We start from the raw sequence: 23,021 nt of genomic DNA, 5'->3' as shown, positions 1-23,021 counted from the left end.
TCTTTACAATTTAAAAACTCCTTGAAAAAGTTTTTTTTTGCAATAACGGACCCTATTTGCACAAATTCATAAAAGCGGACCCTGGTTGAAAGAATGTGAGTAATTTTTTCACAATTTCACGAAAAACGGACCTTTCACAAAATGTCTGGACAGACCCCTGATATTTGTAATAGTTAGTCATGACTGTTTGGTAAAGTTTTTTTTCTCCCATTTTTAAACTGTTATACATCCGGAATAATAAGCTATTTTTTGTGTATTTGTTACAATTAGTCTGAACCAGTAGTTGGAAAAACTACATTATCTTCGTCGTTTACTACAACAACTACTTTGTTACAAATGTAGTTTAACTACCACCACAATTACTTTTTTTTAATTGTAGTGACTACAATTATCTTATAACTGTTTTAGAATTCTTTTCTATTTATTTTATTTAATTTAATTAATTTATTTAGTTAATTTATTTATTTAGTTTATTTATTTATTTAATTAAATTTATTTGTTTATTCATTTTGGCAAAAGAGCTTCTGAGAACGCTTTTAAATAGTATGAAATGTTTGTTCTTTTTTTCAGTCTGTATTTGGAGATAGATGCTAAAGAAGCGATTAATATCGATTCTAAGAGCTATGAGATTACCAAAAAGAACATCGAGAATCCCGACAGGTGGACATTCGAAGAAGCCGCTGTGAGTAAAAAGAACATTTTATTTCTGTGTAATGGAGTGACATAAATAATCTCTTTTTATTGTTGTTTTCCAGGCTCATTTGTATCAATTAATGAAGGATGATAAATACTCTCGATATCTGAGATCCGAAATGTATAAAGAATATTTGAATGGAATGAAGAAGAAGGTAAATATATTAGAGCTTTCTAATGACTAAATACGCTGTCAATTATTCTTAAGCTTTTTAAACTTTTCCAGTTGCTATTTTTAGTATAAAAGTTTTATAAAATATTCTTGAACATGTCATTGCTTTACACATTTTCAATTGCAACTATAAACGAAAAAAAAATATCAATTTTCTTAAATTTCTCATCTTGAACTCTTTATAAACACTTCCAGTTGCTATTTTTAAAATAAAAATTTTGTAAATATTCTTTACACATTTCCAATTGCAACTATAAATGGAAAAAAAAAAAGAATTTAAACAATTATAAATTTCTCTCAACTTAAAAACTAAAGTACTAAGCACTTGGGGCACGTACTTTTCTGCAATAATTTCATTGAACATAAACGTTATTAGTCGATTTAAAGAAATACAAGGGTGTTATAAATCGGGTATAATGCTAAAATCGAACGAAGATTATTTTACTTAGATTATTTAGAATCGAGGAACCGTCTTAAATAAGGTGTAAAATTTAAACACCTTAGTAAAATTTCACACTAGTAAAATTTTAAGTCAGCTATATACGAATCAATCAATCAATTCTAGCCTGGATCACCTTGATTTATGACTTTTTCGGATTATCTCGTCGACCTGTAAATGCGTAAATCTTTAGGCACCATCATAATGAAAAGCAATTTCCAAAATAAACATTCTAAACACATTATATTTATCAAATAATAATAATAACAATGTAAGTTTAAAAATGCGAAGTAAAAAAGTGTAATGAAAAATAATCAAAACAAAGTAAAAACCTCTATTTTTTTATAATTACACATTGAATTATTCTTGAATCTAACCATAAATATTATTATTAATCATTTCGGAGGCCAAAAATCCTTGATAGCTTTTAAAGTGCAAACAAACTGCTCTCTCTCTCTTGGTGCTAGACAAATAAAAAATTCGAATCATTTTGCAACGAAGTAAAAAAAGAAAACATACATAACAGATTGAAAAAAAATTGTGATCGCTTTATCACTGGTTATCCATTGTCCAAATGCTTTTTCTTTCTAGATTGACTCTGTTAAACGCCACAACATTTCAAACCATCATGGGTTGCTGCCTCCATTGATGTTTTAAAATCCTGCCTTACGTACGCGTTTCAAGACGTCACAAAATACTTTTCCCTCTTCAGTATTCATATTTATATTAAAATCACCGCCAGTCATTATAAATTTATAATAAAGAGAATATAAAAATACTTCAAATTATTATTATGTAAATACATTAAAAATGCCTGCTAGTGAAAAGAAAAAACAGCAGCTGTCTCCATAGCAACGCATGCAATGACGATGCATGAACACTGTTTACAATTACTCTCGGACACAGTTCAAAAGTGTGATGACGTTCAAATTAAGTGCGCACGCCATAAAACCCAAAACAAGACCCATTTTGCCAATGGGTGGAAACAGTATATTTTGACACGCTAAAAAAAATCTAACTTGCGTTGTCAAGGATTACACAGTAAATATGATAAAAATTTGCAGTTATTGTCCCAGAAGCTACCTTTTTGGCGATAATATCGGGTTTGGCGAAAATGGACGACGGGATATTCCCAAAGTGCCACTTTTACCACCCTACTGCAAAATTTCTGAAAAACGATTGATATTGTTTTCAAACCTAACGCCTAATGTATAGGGTGTTTTGCAATGACCACCGTTAATATATATTTTTAGACCCCTTGAAAAAATTACGTATAAAAAATATGTACGTGATGGTTCGGTAGATAAGGCAGGAACTGTCACGCCATCGTGAAAGACTGGGATCTTGAACAGTGGCGGTTTGAAGTTCATCCTGCATCAGATCTAATTCTGATCACAAAATTGTGGATCCTTCATGTCAAAACGTGCTGTTTCGTGAACGCTTTATTCTTAAGCGTTGCCATTCCAGTGAGACCGAATAAAAACTTTTTTTAAAATAAACCCAATCATTACAGAGCTCAATAAAAAAAAAGTCGGGGAGATTTCCGTATCGTGATCTGTGGCAGAATAATTGCCAAGACAGGAACTTCCGGGCAGAGGCCCGCGAGAAACTAAAAAAAGAAGAAAGGGGAAGAAAAAAAAAACATCACAGAAAGGGACTAACTCATACCCACACCCGGACAAACATCTACATATTTTTTAAACAAAAATTTGCAAGTTTAAAATCTATTTGGCACCTTGGCGGTTGCAGTTAGCGCAACAGATCACGATACGGAAATATCCCCTAAGATGCTATTTAAAAGTTGAAGGTTTGATAAAGCTTAAAAGTGGATCAAAGACTAGACATAAAATGGTTTTTGACGATTTTAATCCCTCACTTGCTGTTCCCTACCTCGATTATGATTGGCTAGAAGCAGGGACATGTCCCAGATAGCACTTATCAGATTACTACAAAAATGCGCCAATCACGGAGACTCATTTGACGTCGATATAATAAGGCCGCCTTTGGTGATGTCCCATTATTAACTACAATCACAATTTCAATAACTGCATATTAATGAGCATAGTTCATTAAAAAAAATCAGAAATGATAATGCTAACATTTATTTATTCATAAATCATTGTGTATAGGGATAATTGTAAATTGAACCATTACAATAATTTTGGAATTACCCAGAGCACATTTGATGTTAAAAAATCAAGATTTTGAATTAAAACAGAATTTGAAAGATTTTAATTTCTTTAACTGTGCAAAAATGTTAATCATCATCATCATCAGACAGTCCAATGTGGGCCAATACCTTCCTCTGAATATTTCCCAATGATGACTTCCAATTTATATTTGATCTTCATTTCTTTTCATTAATCGTAAGAAAATCAGACTCAACCGAGTCAGCCCATCTCAACCGCGGCCTTCCCCTCTTTCTTTTTCCAGTGGGTTTAAAAAGAAGTGTATTTTTACTGTATTGTCTTCACTCATTCGAATCACGAGGGCTATCCAATTCATTCTATTTATTTTTATCTATTTAATAATATCGTGTTGTTTATAAATCTTGTAGAGTTCAAAGTTACGTCTCCTTCTCCAGTTATTGTTTTCATTTACACCACCAAGTGTACTGGGCAAATCATTCTCTCAAATATCGTGATCAAAAGTGGAAAATCAATCTAAATTGGAAAATAGAAATCCTAAAAAATATTATTGATTGGGGGTACATTATTATGAAATTGAAGAAAAAACTAAAAAACAAATGTGATTAAAATGAATTAACGTTGACTTGATAATCGAAAATAAGCCTCCAATAAGTATTTGAAAACGAAGGAACCTTTAAACAAAGAAATTAAATTGACTTAAAATCGAAAGTGAACCAAAATCATAAAATTTTTCTTCAATCATTAATCTTAAGACACTAATACAAATTTATTCGTTAATACAAGAACTTGCTTACATGCAAAAGAAAAACAAAATAAATAGGACTCGCCCCATTTCATAGGATTTTACACTTTCTGTTGCGTCACATGAATAAAACGGAACTTACCATGTTACGAAATAACTTTTTGCTTTTGAAACAACCACTATGAAAGCTCAAAACTTCTTAAAATCAAAAGCTTGGCATACAGAACACTTTTCGAAAGAAAAAAAAATGCTATGGCTATTAACAAACCATAGAAGGATAAAAAATTCGTCTAGTTTAAATGTAACATTCATTGATAGGGATCACTTTTATGAAATATTCGATTTTTGGTGACATCATCGTTGCTATAATTATCATATGAGTATCTTTTTTCACCAAATGAGACATATTACAATTAAGTAACTAAACATCATCAAAAATCAACAGCCCACAAATAACTTTTAATGAATAATAGAACAAAGTTTTAATAAAGAAAAAGAATGAATAATCCTTTTCAACAGATTTAAAACAAATTAATGAAATTTAATCTTGCAACAAAATGTGCTGACGATCGCATGGCAATGACATCAGCTGTGGTTCGCGTTTGATTTAAAATCGTTTGCTTTTTGTTAAAAAATGTTAATCAGATGTATATTCTTTTGAATGATTTTCGCCTATTTTTCAATTACACTTTTATAAGTTGAATATCGTTTTTTTTTTTTTTAAGTTCCTGAAAATGAATCGAAGTAAACATAATCAATATTTGTCCATATGTACGCAAAATAGAAGAAAGGCATTCATTCAACATTTAAAAAAAAGAATACAAAAATGCTAGGTTTATTGGATTGTTCGCTCAAAAACTTTACTTTTCTACCTCTGCAAAAATATGTTGGAATAAAATAAATCTATCACTTTTACTATCACGCTAAACATTTACAACCCCCATTGTGCATTGTATTGTTTGATTGGATGACAAAGATTCTAAAAAAAAAAAACTATATTAAGGGCGCCTCTGTATATGTATGCAGGGTATTTTGTAATGACAACTTTTAATACGTATTTTCAGAATAAATAAAAGTTTACATATTGAGAGTATTAGCTTAGTATTTAATCTAAAGACAAACAAAATGTTATAAAAATCTGACAAATCATCATAGCAAGGCCGAACTGAAAATATCAAAACTTGTTTGATTTAATTTCATAACCGTCGTTGACCCAATATTTTTGGGCTTACGACTACTGATGTTCAACGCCGTAGCCCGGTAATTTTGAACCCAATCGAGAACATAAGAGAAATCCTGGATCAAATATTGGGAGACCTTTGTGGAAAACTTTATGATGGAACTAACCCCCGCATTTGCGTTACACGGCGAGAAAAACCACGAAAACGTTCCACGGTTAGCCTGACTGCAAGGAGACTCTAACCCTTGATCCGTCTACCACTCAGGATATTTTATGTTAGCACAGTGGTCGGTGCTGGCCGGATGCTGAATTCGCATCGACCAGTCATTGCTGGGATTCGAACCCGGTTCACCTCATTAAAAGGCGAACGCTCTGCCCCATGAACCCCCAGGGTTTGATTGCTGGAGAAAATAGAAAGCAATTTAGATACGATCATTAGAAATACCTTCAATTTCCACCATATTGTTTTTTGTATCTTTCATTCCGTCTTTCTCACTAGTAATTTGTGAGATTTTAATGATATTTTTTGTTTGCTCCTCATATATATCAATTCTAATGTGCATACTTTTCCTTTTTAACAAAAATCTTAAGAATATATATTATACATATTATTTAACTCTATTCTTTTTTCTCACTAGACTTCCGTAAAAGGTATCCGATCAGTAATATCATTCAGTGCAAAAAAGGAACAACCATCTTCCTCCTAGCATTCAACAAATCTTTTTCCTATAAGGTAATCACTCTTTTCTTTCATGTTTTTTCTCAATAAAATAGATAGCTATCTCAATAGAGGTAGTTTTTAACAGATATCTCAATAAAATAGATTTCTCAATAGAGATAACAGATGTCTCAGTGAAATAAAGATAGTTTTAGGTAGATATCAATAAATTAGAAATAATATTTAATAGCTCTATCAATCTATAAAGAGGGCACATTCTGTTGTGCGAGAAAATAGTTATAGCTCGTTCACCAGCACTTGGCTCCGCTTTCATCACGTGGTATGCGACGATACGATACTATTTCGCTGTTTTTTGGAGAAGGTTGTGAGCAAATCCTGAACAAGGTTGCTATTTTGGTGATCGAATGGCAAAAATATTTATTTCGCAAATTTTATCTGCACTTTTCAATATTAAATATTTTATAAATTTGATGGCATTTTACGCCATTTTTTACGATATTTCTCTCTTTTGAGTGAATAGTTTGTCCTTTTTGAGACATTTTGCTGGGAAAACAGCCGTTTTTAAATTTAAAATATATTTAATTAGCTAGAGAAACGAAAGGTATAATAGCGGATGATAAAACGAAGTAAGTGATTGAAAAAGAAGTCCCTGCTTGTGTTTGACACGCCCTAAGGGTTGTCTCAATTTCAAGCGCGGAGATGTTTCTCCTCTTTATTCCCTCGCTGAAATGAACTCTGCGTCCGAGGAGGTGGAGCAAGTGTCAACTCCTGGTGAACGAATTATAGTTTCGATTGTGACTAGAAAAGCTTCTGAAATGACATTTTAATGAATTTGAGGAAATTAGAATTAAATAACCAGGAATCTCTTTACGGAATATTTTTTTCCTATAACAATAGCATTATTACAAATCTTACTGCAGTTCAGCGTTTCAGAGAAAAGGAAATTAATAAGAAAGAATAACACGAAAGACTATAGTTGTCCGGGCCCAACTATGAAGCTCATATTTTCCACACACCTAGAGAGGACTTATATATTTGAAAAATAGGGTCCTACCTAACATGATCATCTTTTCTAGATATTTTGGAATCTTGACCTCATTATATTTTAAAGATCGATATTCCAATCCAATCTCTTTTCTCCGAAGAAAAAAAGTAATTTAATTTAGAGAAAAAAGAACGTCTTGGGTCCGATTTCGAAACTTATTTAATAAATGACACTGATAATTAATTTATTTAAGGTGTGCTGGCCGAATCATTAAGATTGTATCTTAGAACGCAAACATCAATAATAGTGATTTTTTTAAAGCTTCAAATGAATGAATAAAATGAAAATATATACATTTAGAGTTTTAATAGTGCTTTACAATAAAGAGTCCTAAATGAGTCTTCCACCATTAGTATGATTCATTTTTTCAATTGATCCAATTCCAAATAAACAAAGATTTCTGCTGCACATAAGTTTAAAAAAATGGGAAAAAGAGCACAACTGATGTCGTATAAATAGGCATACAATCGTTTCGATTGTATAATTAAGTACGTTCTTCCATGTCAAAACACAGAATGAAACGCATAGATGCAAAAGAAACAAAATAAAAAGGATTGACAAATGGGTATGTTATTTCTAGTCCTTGTACCCGTTTCTCATACCCCTTTTTTTTGTAACATATTCGAAATTTCATGCTTCTCTTATTCATTCCGTGCTTCGACACAGAAGAAGGCACTGAAATATACAAATGAAACGATTAAATGTTTGAGGCGACAAAAATGATATCTAGATCTACTAAGTGCAGTAACTTCACGTTGCATAGACTCAACAAGTAGTAGTCTCGTACCTTGTCTTGCATGTTAAGCCTCAATAGATGTCCTCTAAATCTGACTGGGGCCTCCCTGGCCGAGCGGTATCGCTGGTCCAAACGCTCTGTTAAGCGTGGAGGTAGCGGGTTCGAATCCCGCCGTAACCCTGGATGTATTCTTTGTGATGTCTTTCTCTGAATTGTTCTATCTGTATTTTCTACTTGACAATGACTTATAAGCCTATATTGAGCACACAAGTCAGCAAATGTATGTAATTTCAATAAAATAAAAAATAAATAAATCTGACCATATGTCTGATACGGTCCAGGACGCCGCTGACCGCAAGAAAATCCACAACAAAAAGGGGGATCTGATCCACCTTAGAAAGTCCGAGGTAAACATATTCCTGGTTGAACACAGCATTTTTTACAAGTAGGGAGGATCTTTCTGCCTCCCTCATAAGTAAGGCACTTACAAATCTGGCTAAAGAAGCAGTCTGGGAAGCCACATGAAGGAGCAGCTTCTGTTGGTCAAAAAGACTTTAACACCCCCCCCCGGGCCAAGTCCGAGTTTAGAAGTCTGTCTTAGCTACTCAGCCTGCTGATTTTAGCTGGATAAAATGGGATATGAATTGTTGGAGGACGTTAAGACCCATTAATGTTAATATCACTCACTGCGTATTTCGCTATACTTGAGAACTTTTTAAGCGAATCGAAATATATTTGGACACTATTATAAAATTGATTGATTAAAAAATAATTCCACAGGAAAAAAAAATATTTAATTTTAATAATTATTCATTTTTTATTTCATCATCATCATAGTTGGCCAGACAGCCAAATGTGAACAAATGCCTTTCTCTGAAGATGACGACTTCCGATTTATCTTTGATCTCCAAATTCTTTTCATTAATTACAAGAAAATCAGACTCCACTGAGTCAGCCCATCTCAACCGAGCCTTAATGTTTCAGTGGGTCTAAAAACCAGTATCTTTTTTACTGTATCACTTATTCGAATCACGATCGCCATCCAATTCACTTTTATGTATTTAATAATGTCAGGTTGTTTATGAATCTTGTACAATTCAAAGTGAAATCTCTTTCTCCAGTTTTTGTTTTCATTTTTTATTTAACAATCAAATTTTTCGTAAAATAATATGGTATGAAAATTTTTACATCATTTTAAAGTTAATAATTTTGCATGACAAAATACAAAATGGGTTGAATTGTTCTCGCGAAATCGAATTTTAAACATAGGAATTCATTTTTAAAATCTGATACCATTTTAAATTATTTCACTGAATTCATTAACAATCTAGTGCGTGAAAATCCGATTATTCCAACAAAAGTTATTCAAAGTGCTCACTTTTTACTTTGCGCACCTAAAAATATTAATATTTTTTGTTGGTTTTATTATTGCAGAGTGACTTGGAAGGAAAAATAAAACGCACCGAAGGAAGATAAGTATCGCATTTGTTGAACTGCTTAGAATCCTAGATGACATTTTAGACATCAATGTGTCATTCATTTCTAATTCCTTGTGCTCTTTTTATTGTAAATATTCTGTACAAAACGACCATTTTTAGAAGAGATTATCAACTATATATACTTTTATCGACGTCATTTTCATATCGAGTCGGAAAACGATTCTTTCTTTGCCGACGAATCCTTCTCATCAAAAGATTTTAACGAACATTATTGAATTTTATAATACTTGCTGTCAAATGAAAATTTTCCATCAAAATGTGCTCTCCATTTTTATCGGTATTTCTCGTATTATTTCTTTGTAAATTGTTAAATGCATTGGCTTTAGGAAATTTTATGATGGGATAAAATTACTTTTTTCCTTAAAAAATAAATAGCCTGTCAGCACATTTTGGATTGACAACGATCTAAGTCATGAACTAGTTGACCACATATACGATTCTGATCACATGAGATTTTTATAATATTATATTTAATTCAAAAACATCTCGAATCTAAAACTAGATGATGATAACATATTGAGGTATTTATTGTTAAATTATGTTACAAGGAAAGCTATTAGACTGTGATAAGTTTTAAGGCAAATTTGAAAAATTTAACAAAAAATTATATATATATGTTATATATGTGGATTATTATTATGTGGATAATTATATATGTGGATTTTGTCCAAACTTTTAATTACAAGTAAACGGTCAGGTTTTTCAAAATCTGCTTAATGAATAACGTATTGATGTGAAATTTGGTAGTTGATTAGTACTGAATATATGTACTTTAAGATAAATTCTAAAAATAAATCTTAATGTTTTTTTAAATATTTTATGAGTTGAATTTCTTTTTTTTAAATGTCAAATTTTAAAATTACATTTTTAACTATGAAATTTAAATATATACATATATATATCCTCTGCTGAAATATATAATATATATTTCACCCGATGAAAAATTAGGTATTACTTTTAAGAACAAATTTATTTAAAATAAACGTTAATTAAATAAGTTCAAAAAGTTTAAGCTTCCCCAAGTATGAGTCACTGTCATTACAAAATAGTTTAAATAAAATACAATATGTATCTTACAAAATTAATACTGCCAAAAAATTAATTTTTTATTGTTTTGATCAGCACAATAATTATGCGCACAAACAATTTGGTAATCAAAACTCAATTATTTAAAATTCCCGTGAAAGCTCGAGTTAAAAACACTGATCTACTGTTAAAAGATATGCTTCATGTCTTTAAGGTGAGATGATGGTCAAACTATGGCACATTGGATGATTACAAATTGGCACTTCAGTTAGTTCTGATATTAAGGGAACCACTGCTTCTCTTCACTTTAACAAAAAATTAGTCAATTACAGTATACTCTCAAACCTTGTTATGTCAAAAAAATATTTTTCCCCTTGGCATTAGACATCCACCTAATGTTAATTTGAAATTCTATGTCGAAGGCTTTCTTCTTAAAACCTTGCTATGTTGATCTTTTTCAGAAATATAAAGAATTTTTTTCCACAAAAATCACACTATAAGTTCATTGTAAACCAATTCTTTTCTATCGAATACTTAATTATTTTTCTTTTACTTTTAAAAACAAAATTATCATCGTTGTATTTAGACTTATAGTCAACTATCAGCAGTACATCCATATTTAATCGTAGTTATTTTTAAGTTTATGACTCTACTTTTTAAAGTAATATTTTTACTACTTTTTAGAACATATTTGGTTCTGAACTTGTTATTTCGTAATTTTTTTAGTGTCCCTTAAATGTTTTTTAAAAAAAATTTATTTTATGTATTTGTTCTTGAACAGCCGACCCAATTTCGGGTTACGACTATCAATATTCTACTCCGTAGCCTTGTAATTTTGAACCAATCAAGAAGACAAGGAAACTTCTGGATCAGTACCCCCAGAGGTATTGATTTTTTATGGGAACATGTTATGAGAACTTTGCCACTCAGCAGATTTAACGTGCATCTGTCACCATTTACTACACAGGGAGTCTTTGGCCGGCGGGGATCGAACCCATGAAATCTTGGACATGGGCCCAGTGACCTACCAAACAGGCTATCCTGACCTTCCCTTTAACTTTGAGATATCGAGAGTATACTGAAAATCTATATAAGGTTCAATCTATATAGCATTGGTTCAGAGTATGCAAAAAGTTGGCCAACTCCGCCTTAAATGGTGCAATCAAAATCTTAACAGGCAGAAATCAAAAATTTTATTGTGTATTAATTAAGTATATAGTACTTGTGAAATATTATAGTACCTGTGATAAAGTACCTAATATAGTAGCACATAACAAGATATTAAATTTATCAACAAAAAAAGAAAAAAAAAGAATTTTCTGTACATTTTCTAAGAGCTGTTATAAATCATCCAAAATGTGGTGCCAGATTCATTTTCAAGACAATTATTTGCTTCTAGATATAGCATTGTGGAGTTTCCTAAATATTATTTGTCAGAGTTCTAATGTGAATTTTTTTAAAGGAAAAAGAAAATAAAAATATCTTAGTCGCAATATTTACACCTACAGAAGATATTCCCAATACGTATGAGTTATAGCATATTAAAAACCTATGCATTAAAAAACGATGCTATAACAAGCAGTAATTTTCTGCTAGGGTTTTGCAGAGGTGGGGGAAAGGGGTAATGATGATAACAGGTGACTAACCAAAGGGTAATCCAAATAACAGCAAAGAACACAAGAACTAAAATGAACAAAGAACTAAAATGTACTTATTATTTTCAGTTAAAAATTAGACTTTTAAAAAATTTATTAATGTTTGACTTAAGCAAAATTAATTTACCGGCGCATAGTTAATTTCTCTAAGTGGACATTTCAGAAAGAAAAAAAAAATACCGTAAATGAAAAAACACACTTTCAAAAGTCTTAATTTATAAACAGTTAAAAAATAGCAAAATTTTCTAGCTTATTTCTTCCAGTTTATTATTAAAACAGAGTGCAGAAAATCTATTTGCTTTAAATATAGTATATAAATCATGGTGGTAGCAATATAAATCATCGTGGTCACAAATGAATAATTAACTACATTAAATTTCTACCCCTTTTTACATTTTTAAATGCAAATGGCCACCCAGCAATAGCATTTAAAACTGTAACAGATTATAATGATTATTTTTAATCATTATTACAAGTCATTGAATAACATTTTGCCCACACTTGCTTTGAAAATTTGCTGACTGCAACAGAATGAAAAATATTGCGACTATGATAAATATTTAGGTCATAAAAGAAATAAGTTTAATTGAAAATTATTAATGTTATTAAGATATCTCAAATCATAGTTTGACCTTAGGTTATAATGAAAAAACTTTAAAGTAATAAATTGTCTTAAATGGTACAAATTTTGCCTAAGAATCAATCAAAACTGTGGTGTAAAGAATTTATGTCTCTTGTTTCGAAATGTGTATGTAAAATTTTGGTGGCCAATAATTGAATAATATTTAAACTAGAGTTTTTTATTTTTTTAATTATACTACTAAATGTGTTTAAAAAAATCATAAATTACATGTTTGCTTATGATGAAATTGTAATCATATCATCTTAAATGTTATAAATAAAAGTATTTTTTACAATGACTTCTTTTCTTTCTGTAAAAATTGTTAGAATTAAATAATTAAGAACAACTGAGTAAGATAAAGCATTCCTAAACAGCCAGTTGTTGGCCAAAGGGGTTATACAAATTTAGGTTTCACAATTTCAAGGTCAAGAGAATTATAATAATGGTGGAGGTGCACATTGCCACTTTAACCAGGGTCTCTAGCCAGATTTTTTTAACAAAAATTAACCTTTTTAGTACTCTTTAAGCACTTAAAAAATATTTTTAAACACTTTACAAAAACAAAAATCATGATTAAGATCTGTGCAGTAATAAAAATTAATTTATAAACATAAAATCAATAAAATTCAAAAATATTCTCACAGACTACATGATTATGATAAAATAACTAGTTTCTGATAAATATTGCAGAGAAAATTGTGAGAATCATGCATTTCTTTCTTTCTTTTTTTTTTTTTTGTAATTTAGAATGACAATCATACAGCAAATAAAAAATTAAGCACTTTTTACAAACCCCGAATAAAAAAGCACCTTTAAGTATTTTTGAAAAATGCTACGCACCATGTTTATAATGTCTTTACTAGATTAAAAAAAGAAGTGTTGATCTGAAACTAATTGAAATTTCATAATTTTTCCAGATTTTATAAATTGCTCCATTTGTAGCCACCCAGCACAATCATAACAATTAAGAGGACGCTACACCACAGGAAAAACCTTTTGTTGCAAATTCTCTTTCATAACTCACCTTCATAACTATATTAAAATTTGAAATAAGGAAAAAGTGAGTAAAGGCATAAACAGAGTGAGCCATGAAGTTTAAATTAGTGAGAAAAAAAATTTCCAAATAACAAAAGGCAAACAAGTAGAGGAAGAGAAATTCCCCATTGCATAATCCTAAGTTACTAATTTCTCTTCCCCACCTGAATGAAATACTTTCTAATATAAGATAAAGTTAGCTTCGTCAAACCTACAGTAAGCCATAAAGTTTCAATTGCTGAAAAAAAAATCAAACTATCGAAATGCAAACTTTCAACACTTTCAATTAGCTATGGGAGAACAAAAAAAGTTTCTTTTGTGGTACGTCGTCGTGATCACTGTTTTACAATATAATGAATACAACAACAACAAGAAAAGGATAAAATTTTAAATGAATCCAACAAAATATTCATTTAAAATTCAATGCTTTTGCTTACAGAAACAGAGCGAAATTACAATAAAAATAAGAAATTTATTCAAATTAAAAGAAAACAAAAAAAATTTTTCATTACAAACTACATTTTAAGCAAATTGATAAAAGTGGTTCAAATTATTAAATGACTTTTAATAGATACATCAATTTCTATCAAATGATAATGGCTTATATAGACTTCAAAACAATTTCATTTCCACACCACATTCACATAAAAAGCTATAAATTATACACATAAAATCCTTCTAATTATACAGATAAAAAGGTTTTTACAGGGCTGCTACTTAAATCTGGAAACATGTGTTTTCCATGTACATATTTATTATACACAATATATTAAGAGGAAACACAATAACTGTGCTCTTGTGTGAACTATATTGGGCTATAGTTTTAATTGCTGGGGAAACTTAGAGAAAAAAAGAAACATACTTAATAATGATATAGTAAATGAAATAGTTTAGTATAGTTGGAATATCATCCTTAAATACCCCATAGATAAAATTTTGAGTGCCCACCCTCTTTTAAAAGATGAAAATGAGAAACAAAATTACCTTGCATTTTCCCAGTTTGCAAAGAAAAAAAAAATCAAAATTCCCGGCATTTTTCCTATTATTTTAGTTTATTTTTTAATTCCCTGTATTTTCCTGGTTTTCCCGGTGGAGTGGCAACCCTGTTTCAATTACACACATAGAATAATTTAAGCACACAAAATGGTGAAAATGTACACATCACAGGGGTGAAAGTTTTGGAATACTAGATATAAATTTGTTCACTTGCGAGGCTGTCGGCAAACGGTTGAACCAAGGAACTGGTTGTGAAGTAGAAGATGAGCCCGAATGTGATGGAAATGGGTAGAGCTGGTAAAGCCTTCTTGAAAATTGCCAGCAGCAACAAAGTCAGGCACAAACCCTTGAGTAAAATAAATAAATAGTTTGTATTAGGAATCGTAAATACAAGTCACAGGGTATCTGCTACATTTTAGATTTTCAAATTCATGACTTTATATGACTGATTTCAAGAAATTTTTATGACTTAATGAAGTTACTAATTTCTCCGACAAAAACACAACAATAAATTTAAAGAAGCATTATGATAACATTCATTGAAATGATAGTTATAACCAAAACTGTTATACTCTGAGTCTTCATATTTCTAGATTTTAAACTAAAAAAACAGAGTAAAGAAAGAGTTGAAGCAATAAAATAGCTGAAAAAAATGCAAAAGCAAGTAACACAATACAGTCACATATATGTAGTTATTTAAACCTGTTTTATTTCTTCTTAAAAGTAAGTGTAATATAAAAAGGTCTAAACTAGAAATTCAAATTGATTAAAAAAATAATAATAATAGATAAAAAAAATGCTTAAATCATGGAAGTTTAAAAGACAATTCACTATAGAAATAATGTTTTTACTTTCATTTTTTGAAAGAACACCATAATTTTTAAAGAACAGGATAAAAACATTTTGACTATGAGTGGGAACTTTGTTACAAATTCAGATATTCAGAGGGGTGGGGGTGAATTCGATTTTTCGGCAACCTAAATCCATGACTTTCCATGATTTCTTTAAAAAAATAGTTAAAATCATGAAAAATTTTGTTCAATACTGAAATTCATGATTTTTTATAACTTTCCAGGTGTGCACATGCCCTGTTTCTATGATAAGGACTCATATATTAAACCAATTATCTACTAGTTACTATTTCTTCATTCTATTAATTTTTTACAGCAAACAATATAAAAATAACAGTTAATCTTGCACATCTTTTACATCAATTACTGAATAAGGAACCACTAGTTTTTTCTATACATATCTCCACTTATTTTTTCAGTTCATCATTATTTACTTTTTGTCCTATCTATATAAAAAAAAAATTTAAAAAAGAAAATAATCTCAATTTAACATTGGTCAGCATTTCAAAACGTTGAGGAAAAATAAAATCAAGAAAATTTTGATACAATAGTACACATTTTGTTTAAGCAAGCAGGCGATGAAGTTCGATCTTATTTTCAAAACTAGATCATTTCGTAATAATCATGATATTTAACAATGTTTACATTAATATGCAATTTTTATTTATAAGAAAATATTTGCTACACTTTGAAGGAAAATAGAACGTCTAATAGTAAAAAAGATATTAATTTATGAAACTTAATCTACTGATTTTCTTGCAAGACAGATTTCAGTCCCCAGGCCAGAAGAGTGGCATCCATGTCGCAAACACAATTTAGAAAGAATTAAAAATAGTAAATCAAATATTAATAGAACAAATTTCAAATGCAAAAAGAGTTTAGATATAATAAATAAAAATTTAATAAGAAATTACTAGACTTTTTAAGAGGAAATTTTTCTTAAAATTTTAGTTGATATAAATTTCTTAGTGACCCAGTATAGCCTTATGAACGTATCTAATTCCGGGCACATAATGTTGTGCAAAAGCGCCATGCCCAGCCATTTTTTTAAATGTAAACCAGGTCTAAAGCATGACTTGGTTTATTCATAAACTGAGAAGAAGAAAAGCAGGTGCTCCAAAAGTTAAGTTTTATTATTGGAAAGGAAAACACCTTCAGTTCATTTTTCTTTTTTTAAAGGTGCAATCCTAAACTGTTTAATTTTATGAATTATTATTATGCTTAATTATGGAATAAATGATTATTTTTCAGAATTTCTATCCATAGATATGAAATTCTATAAAAATACATAAAACCTCAAAAAATATTTTAAATTATAATCTCTCACATTTTAAATTTTATTAAGAAATCTCCACATTTTAAATACAGAAACATAATAAAAATATATGTCAACAGAAGAATCAATTTTTGTTAAACTTTTGCTGGGTTGAAAAAAATCCTTTTTGGTGCAATTTTTTACACAAAATTATATGTTTGAATGCACTTATATGGCAACTAAAGTTTCTAATGATTGTTTCTACAAAAGAAATGAAGATTATGTAAAATTTACAATTATAGTTGTGCAAACTGCATTTAAAAAAGTAGAGTGTTAAAACTATTTAATTTTATTTCTTCTCAAGTTAAATAACACATTCTTAACTACCAAAGCACATTTTTAATAGTTAGGTATGCATTTCTAGCTCTGTATTTTTAAAACTTAAAAGTTTGTTTAAAATTTTAGTTATCAGAAATAAAATAGTTACCATTTTTTTAAATTTTTTGACACTCCTGCAATTAAATTTCTTGTAACAAATTTACGACTTGTTTTTAAACTTACAAGGAACATAATAAAATACAAAATTGCCAGCGTATGTTAAAATATTTTGTTGGTAAAAATGGTAAATATAGATCCTTTATTTTTTAACCAAATTGCAAGAAACAAATTGAATGTACATGGTAGTACGTTTAAAAATTTCACCTAAAACTAAATGCTTGTTGCATAGTGATAATTATGGGAACTTAGGAATTTTGAAAACATTTCAAATATTTTCTCTCTTGAAAATATTTTAAGTTGCAGTAATTCTTTTAACTTTTGTCCCAATTTTAAAAAATATTATCTCATGATTATCAAGTCTGAAATTTATGCTTAAATAGTTAATAAGTGGCAGCCAAAATCTTAGTAAACCAAGTATATCCAAGTAAAATTTTTTATCATTTTTATTATTAACAAGTAATGTAAATAAAAAAAATTAAAGTCAATTGCTGCTTAGGTCAACAAAGGGAAAAAAAATCTTATTTTGGTTACTTTTTATTAAATAATTAAAAAATTTTCTCCCATATAAAACTAAATTAAGCAATCAAATTTAATGAATGAATTAAAAAAACCGTATTAACATCAAATGTTACAAGTTTACAAGTTTATTTGCACTTGAATGAATGAATACAAAAGTATTTTATTAGCGATTGAAAATTTGAACAAGATATAGGAAGAGAATGTGAACTAATTGTAGGAAATAAATAAAAGTCTGTTAAAAGGAAGCTTCATGCAAAAGTATTTTTTTTTTTTTTTTTTTTTTTTTTTTTTTTTTTTTGTATATTAAAAAAATGGTATTGTTACTTTTAAAAGGATGCCTCTTGTAAATAATACATTCGCAGTGAAAAATTTTTTTTTTGCCAAACAATTAAATATGCTTAAATAAATGTATATGCATAAAAACTGAAAATCAGAATTTATTAAAGTTTCTTGATAATTTTCTGACGATATAACTAAAGGACAAACAAGCTCATATACTTGAAAATATCAATATGTCCTGAGACTGCAAAATAGATTTAAAAAATATATATGTATAAAAAATTTAGGGCAAAATATGTAAAAGAAATATAAGCTCATTTAAAACAGAAAATTTAAATTGTTCCATAGCATTAAAAAAAAAAATTCTGTTTTTCCGCAACCAAAACTAAAATTTATAACCTGTGGTTTAAAAAAAATACAAATTAAGATAATTAAAAAATTTTATTCAAAATTTCTAGTTTAAGTAATTTATTCAAAACATTTCTGCTTTTTTTAATTGACTTGTTTTTAATTGAGTTAAAATGATATGCATAGTAAGAAATTAAACTTCAATTTAAGTTTAATGCCCTTAAACAATGTTTCTCTCCTCTTTTTTTTCTTTCTTTTTTAACTTATCATTTCTTTTTTTATTTTCCTCTGCTTTTTATTTCATTTCCAAAACACTCTTTTGAAAACTGCCTTACGTCAGTTAAACACTAGAGGAAATTCTTATTTTATTTTCAAATTATCTTGCAAAAACTACTTTAAGCCAGTTAAATACTTAAGAAAACTTATAAAACGAACTAATAGTTAGCTTAAAAGCATCAAAATTATAAATAAATAAATAGATAAACAAACAACAACCGATTAAATTCAATACAAAAATATTTTCAATTTAATATCTAAACTCATACTCACAATTAATATTGCGACAAAGCAGGCTAATGTTGTATTCCAATCACCATAAGAGGATGCTTTTCCCACTAACACGCTATAAAATATAAAATCTCCCAAACCTAGTTTCACACCACCTAAAATAGTAACATAAGTTTTTCAATACTAATCTAAAATTGACTGAAAGTCATTTGCAGCTAAAAATATCTTAAACCTTGAACATGCACTGACCTAGTAAAGATTTGCTTTTTACTACTCTTATATTTTTTCAAAATAATAAATGCAATATTTCTTTTATAATCATAATTATAATCAAAACTAAACTTATAAAAATTAAAATTGTTTTCGAACAAGGTCACTTTTAAACATTATATAAACATCTATTTCCAATATTATGAATAAGAGAGAATGAATATGAGATGAACAAGAGATGTTTATATAATATTGGAAATAGATCTTTATATAAGAGATGAATAAGAGATTATATAAACATTAAATTTTATATAATATTTCCAATATTATATAAACATTAAATTTTTAGAACTTTTTATGGAATAACTACAAAATACATCAATAACTGACAGACAGATAAATAGGTTTAAAGCATGTATCAAAAACTAAGAGCTTCATTAAAATACATTGTTTTCTTCAAGATAAAAATTTTTTATTTTGGATCATTTTTTCACCCATTAACTGATTTAAATTTTGAGAAATTGTATACAAAAATTTCCTAGCCAAACACATTACAAAAAAAAACAAAAAAACAATTAGTATCTTGGTTAACAGTTAAAGGATTAAAAGAATATATTTTAACTATTGAGAGAAAAAATGCAGCTCCTGCAATAATTAAAGCATCTATATAACCACTATAATTTAAAATATCCAGCAGTGCTATCAATTTATATTTTTACACAACTAGTAGTTGTATTGTCACTGATGTTTTTTTCTTCTTCCTGCACTGAAAGGAATTAAATGCAGCTACAATAATAGACAAATTATAAAAAAAATATGTATTGATGATTAATTTAAGTTTCAAAGCATCTATACAACAGAAATTCTATATTCAATAATAAAGATGGTTTGTAGGACCATTGTTTCTATTCTAATAATCAGCATATATAAAAATGCTAGCAGAAAATGTCATTATTATTTTATTCGTTTACTTTATTAAGATTTTATTTCTTCATTGTTATTTTAAATCTTTTTAAAATCGCAAATCATTAAATTAATCATTGTTTTTTTTTAATGTGATGAGTTAAAATTGTTCCTATATCGTTGAAGCCGGTTTCAGTCACGTAAATTCAATCTTAACTAAGTATAGAAATAAATTAAATGTGGAGTTTCGAGGGGATTTAAGATTAAAATTGATCAATTTTGAACCCAATATAGCGAACCTTGCAAAAAAACACCAGGCATACCCATCTTATTGACTAAGAAGCAATAAATCTGTAGTTACTTTACTTATTATATCTACTTATTTATAATTACTTATTATTTAATAAATATTAAGGTACTTAAATTTCAACATTAATATATTTTTCATAAAACTATTGTTACACAATGTCATATTACTTTAATAAATGTTTAAAATCATAAAATAAATGTACAAACACAGTATCTAATAGAGTTTTATTTTAATTAAGAGAAAATTACTCTTATAGGGGTCGATGGAGATTTAGAAAAATTATTTAGGGGTCGATGATCAAAAAAGTTTGGCGATCTATGGCATAGAGTATGAGAACAAAATTTAATAATCTAAGCTCAGTTCAAAAACACAAATTAAGCTGAAAGTAAAAAACCAGATCATTCAAAGCCAGTTTATAAACACCAACAAGATGAGTAACACTATAAATTACAAATTTAAAGACTTGACTTAAGTTCAAAAACACACATAAAATACCTGCATTCTAACAATATAAATATTTCATTAGTAAGCTTTGAATTAGTTAACAAATACACTGCAAGTAAAATATATAAATAAATAAATATAATTATGAGGATCAATAAATATAATTACACATTAAATAAATAAATATAATTATGAGGATCAATAAATATAATTACACATATAAATTATGAGGTAGGTAGATAACTCTATGGCAGAATTGTGACGACACGGCCACACTGTCTCAGAACGTTACAGAGTTTTTGCATAAAGATTTTTCGTTTGGGAAGCGATAAATTTTGGTTTTACATTTTTGCATAAATTTATGAAAAATGTTTTTTTTTTTTTAGTGCAGAATTTTCTTTCAAAGATGCCTTTCTTGTGCATTAGAGATAAAAGAAATAATCATGATTTTTCTATTCTTGGTAGAGATTTTTAAAAAAAATTGGTAATGACTAGCTTCAGCTAGATTTTCAAATTAATAATATAAAATAAAAAATTCAAAAATCGTGAAAGTTAGATAGTTCGTTCTAGAAATGATGTTCTTTCTTTCCTTTAAAGAACACTATATTTTAGATACACTTATTTGAGTATCTCTTTTTTAAAGAGTTCTATTCACATTGCCATTATTTTGGGAGTTACTGTATTGATTTTACGATTTTTAATTTATTTACGAATTTTAATTTGTGTAATGACTTACAAAATTTGAAGGGGGAAATAATTAGAGCATTTTTCCACCTCCAAAATAGAGAATATTGCTTATAATATTAAAATAAAATAAAATATTACTTTTACATTTGAAAGTTTTTATTTTATACTCTCTTCTGTAAACCTTTTTGTTACTTTAAATTAGTAATTGTTATAATTAAAAGTATCTTAAAGCAAAATATTAGTGCTAGGGAAGTTTATTGCAGAAAGCCCAAAACAAATTCTGCCTCAGGTGTGCATATTTTATTTTTGTCGCACTTGAACTGCACAATGGGCTATTGGCAATGGTTCGGAAAACATCCCTGAGGAAGATCCGAAGACCAGCTATCGCAATTTTGATCCTCTGAAAAGGAGATAGTTCCCCTGCTTTCATAGCCCAGCGACATGTACGCAAAGTCGATCACTTTATGGTCGAATAGTATAATGAGGACCGATACCGAGCATCCTCGGCCTCTACACAGGCTGATCAAAGTGGTGAACCACCCACTTATTGACCACAGGCAGTGATGCTTAATTTCAGTGTTTTACTGGAAACTGTGTCTTTATGATCAGTCCGCTGCGGGACTGATCGTAAAGACACAGTTGAATTTAACAATAATCAGGGAAAAATAATGGTAACTTACGTTCCTCTTCTTCGTGACCTTCACACTGAGATGGCAACCGAGTAGGCAGAGACTGACTTCTGTTTTGAGAAGACCACCCACCCGCTCCAAGTGGTCTTCCTTCAGGCGAAGTCTCCGCTCCTCCTAAATTATGGGGACCATTTTCTTCAGGAGCATCACTCAGACCATCAGTATTTTCTGCAAATTCAATACATATACTCTCAACATACATAAGGGAAAAATCCAGTAGATTTTACAAAATAATATGAATTTCATGATAACTGTTACATAATGTACTAAATATTTTACATATAGGGAGTTTTAAGGATTTTCGTTGTCAACAAAATACAAAACTTTATTACACTAATAACTATAAATGGTCTGCAATATTTACCATTTATGAACAACATCAAATGAGCTTGGGATGTTTTTTTTATTATGTTAAATCATAATTTTGAAGAGTAATAGACAATTTATTAATGATGGTTGAAAGATTTTTTCAATTAATTTAAAAACTGAGCTCTGACTAAAAATAAACTGAAAATTTTAGAACAAAATAAAAAGAAAAGCTTTTAAATGGTTGGTTGGTGTCGTATCCTCTATTGAATCATATTTCATGGTGTGCTTGAATAGTTTTTGTTATTTCTATGGCATTAAAAGAATACAAATTCTCTTCTGTGGGGTAGTTTAAGAGGTGAAGGTCTGCAGCGACTGCAGGGCAGTTAAAAACATGATGTAAGCTTTTAAATGATTACTATAAATGAGGTTTGGTTCATTTTATAATAGCAATACTTATATAAATTTTCAGGCAAGCAATAAATTGCGCAAAAAATTCTATTTCAATAGGGATTTTTTTAGGAAACTTTAGAGAATATTTTAAAA

The 23,021-nt window shown here is 28.9% G+C and overlaps 2 protein-coding genes across 6 annotated transcripts in view; one reads left to right on the top strand and one right to left on the bottom strand.

Annotated features, from left to right (window-relative positions):
- LOC107439727 (Regulator of G-protein signaling 7) overlaps positions 1-12,936 on the top strand; it is a 79,241-nt gene extending 66,305 nt beyond the window's left edge. For all 4 annotated transcript variants that reach the window (XM_043054088.2, XM_071184729.1, XM_043054089.2 and 1 more), the window contains 4 exons: positions 571-682; positions 756-848; positions 6,015-6,109; positions 9,271-12,936. In XM_043054088.2, coding sequence (XP_042910022.1) covers positions 571-682; positions 756-848; positions 6,015-6,083 — 274 coding nt within the window. In that variant the 3' untranslated portion in view covers positions 6,084-6,109; positions 9,271-12,936. The remainder of the gene's footprint in view (positions 1-570; positions 683-755; positions 849-6,014; positions 6,110-9,270) is intronic.
- Positions 12,937-14,125: 1,189 nt separating this feature from the next.
- The window catches only part of LOC107439730 (presenilin), a 33,062-nt gene continuing 24,166 nt past the window's right edge, over positions 14,126-23,021 (bottom strand). For both annotated transcript variants that reach the window (XM_071184728.1, XM_071184727.1), the window contains exons 9-11: positions 22,161-22,337; positions 18,969-19,081; positions 14,126-15,015 (exon numbers count right to left, since the gene is read on the bottom strand). In XM_071184728.1, coding sequence (XP_071040829.1) covers positions 14,860-15,015; positions 18,969-19,081; positions 22,161-22,337 — 446 coding nt within the window. In that variant the 3' untranslated portion in view covers positions 14,126-14,859. The remainder of the gene's footprint in view (positions 15,016-18,968; positions 19,082-22,160; positions 22,338-23,021) is intronic.

Source organism: Parasteatoda tepidariorum, chromosome 9 (assembly GCF_043381705.1).
Source record: "Parasteatoda tepidariorum isolate YZ-2023 chromosome 9, CAS_Ptep_4.0, whole genome shotgun sequence".
Lineage (NCBI taxonomy): Eukaryota > Metazoa > Arthropoda > Arachnida > Araneae > Theridiidae > Parasteatoda > Parasteatoda tepidariorum.
The sequence above is the reverse complement of the archived record's forward strand: the minus strand, read 5'-3'. Positions and strand labels throughout refer to the sequence as shown.